The sequence below is a fragment of the Myotis davidii genome, unplaced genomic scaffold (assembly GCF_000327345.1).
Source record: "Myotis davidii unplaced genomic scaffold, ASM32734v1 scaffold198, whole genome shotgun sequence".
Taxonomy (NCBI): Eukaryota; Metazoa; Chordata; class Mammalia; order Chiroptera; family Vespertilionidae; genus Myotis; species Myotis davidii.
The window spans coordinates 161,081-163,044 of NW_006291485.1; the positions used below are offsets into that span (position 1 = coordinate 161,081).

The window sequence follows — 1,964 nt, forward strand, 5'->3', positions numbered from 1 at the left end:
TAGTTATTATATGATAAGAAACTGTCTTAACTCACCCATATAATAATTATTCTATAGTTGGAATTGGGTTTAACTATTAAAATTGTATACAAGGAAATTAGGGGTGTTGCAGTACTTGGCTGCAAATAACTTGCCATCTGGTGTTGGGTCAGAAAATGCTATTTCATTAGTGCTGAGAAAACAGCCAAACATGAAGCGATTCCTAAAAGAAAAAAAAGAGGAAAAGACAATTTAACAATGGAACCAAATTAAAATTTTGGTTAAACTTTAGCACACTTTATTTTATCAATCCAAATATAAAAATTCAATCTAACTAAATACTTGATTAAAATCCACATTTTAAGTGATAAAATGACTTAATGCTTTAGATTTTAGAGATGGAAGCCTATTTCACAGAGAAAGCTGAGGTCCAGAAGAAATTCTGCTGGGGTAAAGGGAGTCATAAAAACCAACCAGCTGACTCTAGATGATGCATAGGAATGAGCAACTAATAAGAGGTAATATTGCTAATGAAAAGCCATCAATAGCTCTAGCCAGTTTGGCTCAGTAGCTAGTGTCGGCCCCCTGAACTAAAGGGTCGTGGGTTCAATTCCAGTCAAGGGCACATACCTCGGTTGCAAGCTCTATTCCCAGCCCGGGTCAGGGCACGTGGGGGAGGCAGCCAACTGAAAGACATTGACGTTTCTCTCTGTCTTCTCCTTCCCACTTTCTCTAAAAATCAATAGAGCCTGGCCAGTGTGGCTCAGTGGTTGATTGCCAACCTAGGAAACCAGGAGGTCATGGTTTGATTCCTGGTAGGGCACATGTCCGGGTTGTGGGCTCGGTCCCCTATGCGGGGCATGCAGGAGGCAACCAATCAATGATTATTCTCATCATTGATGTTTCTATCTCTCCCTTTCCCGCTTGGAAATCAATAAAAAAAATAAAAATCAATAGAAAAAATATCCTCAGGTGGTGATTAATGAAAAACAACAACACATAATTAAAACCATAGATAATTAAAGAAACCCATCACCAATAACCAATACTATATTCTTTTCAACTACACCACACACTCAGAGATTTAAGAAGGCAAAAACTCTCTCCCAATGTTTATTTTGGGAGGCAACCAAATTTTCGGGGGGGGGGGGAAAGAAGGCAAAAACTATCCCACATTTTTACTTGGAATCTCCTTGATCCAGAGCGCAATTAGGATTAAAAGTAATATAAGATGAAATGGTTGAAAGAATTCAACAAAATTGAGGGATAGTTTAAAAAGTAACTGGCCTGTGCTCTTCAAATTCTTCAATGTCATAAAAGACAAAGCCTAAACTGTTCCAGGTTAAGGAAAATGAGAACTAAAGAGATATGATGACTTAAGTGCAATATTCGATCCTGCACAGGGGAAAAATGCTATAAAGGACACTTGAGACAAATGACAAGACTGAAATATGAACTATACTTTAGACAGAAGCATTATAGCCATATTAAATATCCCGAATTTGATCATTGAACTGTGCTTATGTAAGAGAATATCCTTGTTCCTAAGAAATATACACCAAAGTACAAAGAACGTACAGCAAATGTTAAAACTTGAATCTGGGCAAAGGCATATGGGGGCTCGTTTTAACTACTGCTACTCTTCTAAGTTTAAAATTACTTCAAAGTAAAAAATTAAAGAATTAGATTCAATTAGAAGTTAAGATACAAGCTTTTGGTATCTTTACTATATAACTTTACTATATAACATTTAGTTTATTGCTAAATGTCCAAAGCAAAATATTGGTTTGATTAAAAGTTCTTATTGTCTTTATTAGTGATATCAGCTATAGAAAAAATATTACATCTGTAGGTTTGAATCCTTACTCTGTACTTATACTAGCTCATTGGTGTAAGTTTGTACTATATAATCCCATGTGAGCCTCAGGCTATTCTTATGTAAAATAACTAGGAATAATTTTTTACTCTTGTGATTATTTAGTGGC

At 35.6% G+C, this 1,964-nt stretch overlaps 2 protein-coding genes across 2 annotated transcripts in view; one reads left to right on the plus strand and one right to left on the minus strand.

Moving 5' to 3' along the window:
• PBK (PDZ binding kinase) overlaps positions 1-387 on the plus strand; it is a 43,662-nt gene extending 43,275 nt beyond the window's left edge. Inside the window, exon 9 of the mRNA XM_015564599.1 lies at positions 369-387. The gene's annotated coding sequence lies outside the window, so the exon portion shown is untranslated. The remainder of the gene's footprint in view (positions 1-368) is intronic.
• ESCO2 (establishment of sister chromatid cohesion N-acetyltransferase 2) overlaps positions 7-1,964 on the minus strand; it is a 20,970-nt gene continuing 19,012 nt past the window's right edge. The window contains exon 10 of the mRNA XM_006764835.1: positions 7-202. Coding sequence (XP_006764898.1) covers positions 70-202 — 133 coding nt within the window. The 3' untranslated portion in view covers positions 7-69. The remainder of the gene's footprint in view (positions 203-1,964) is intronic.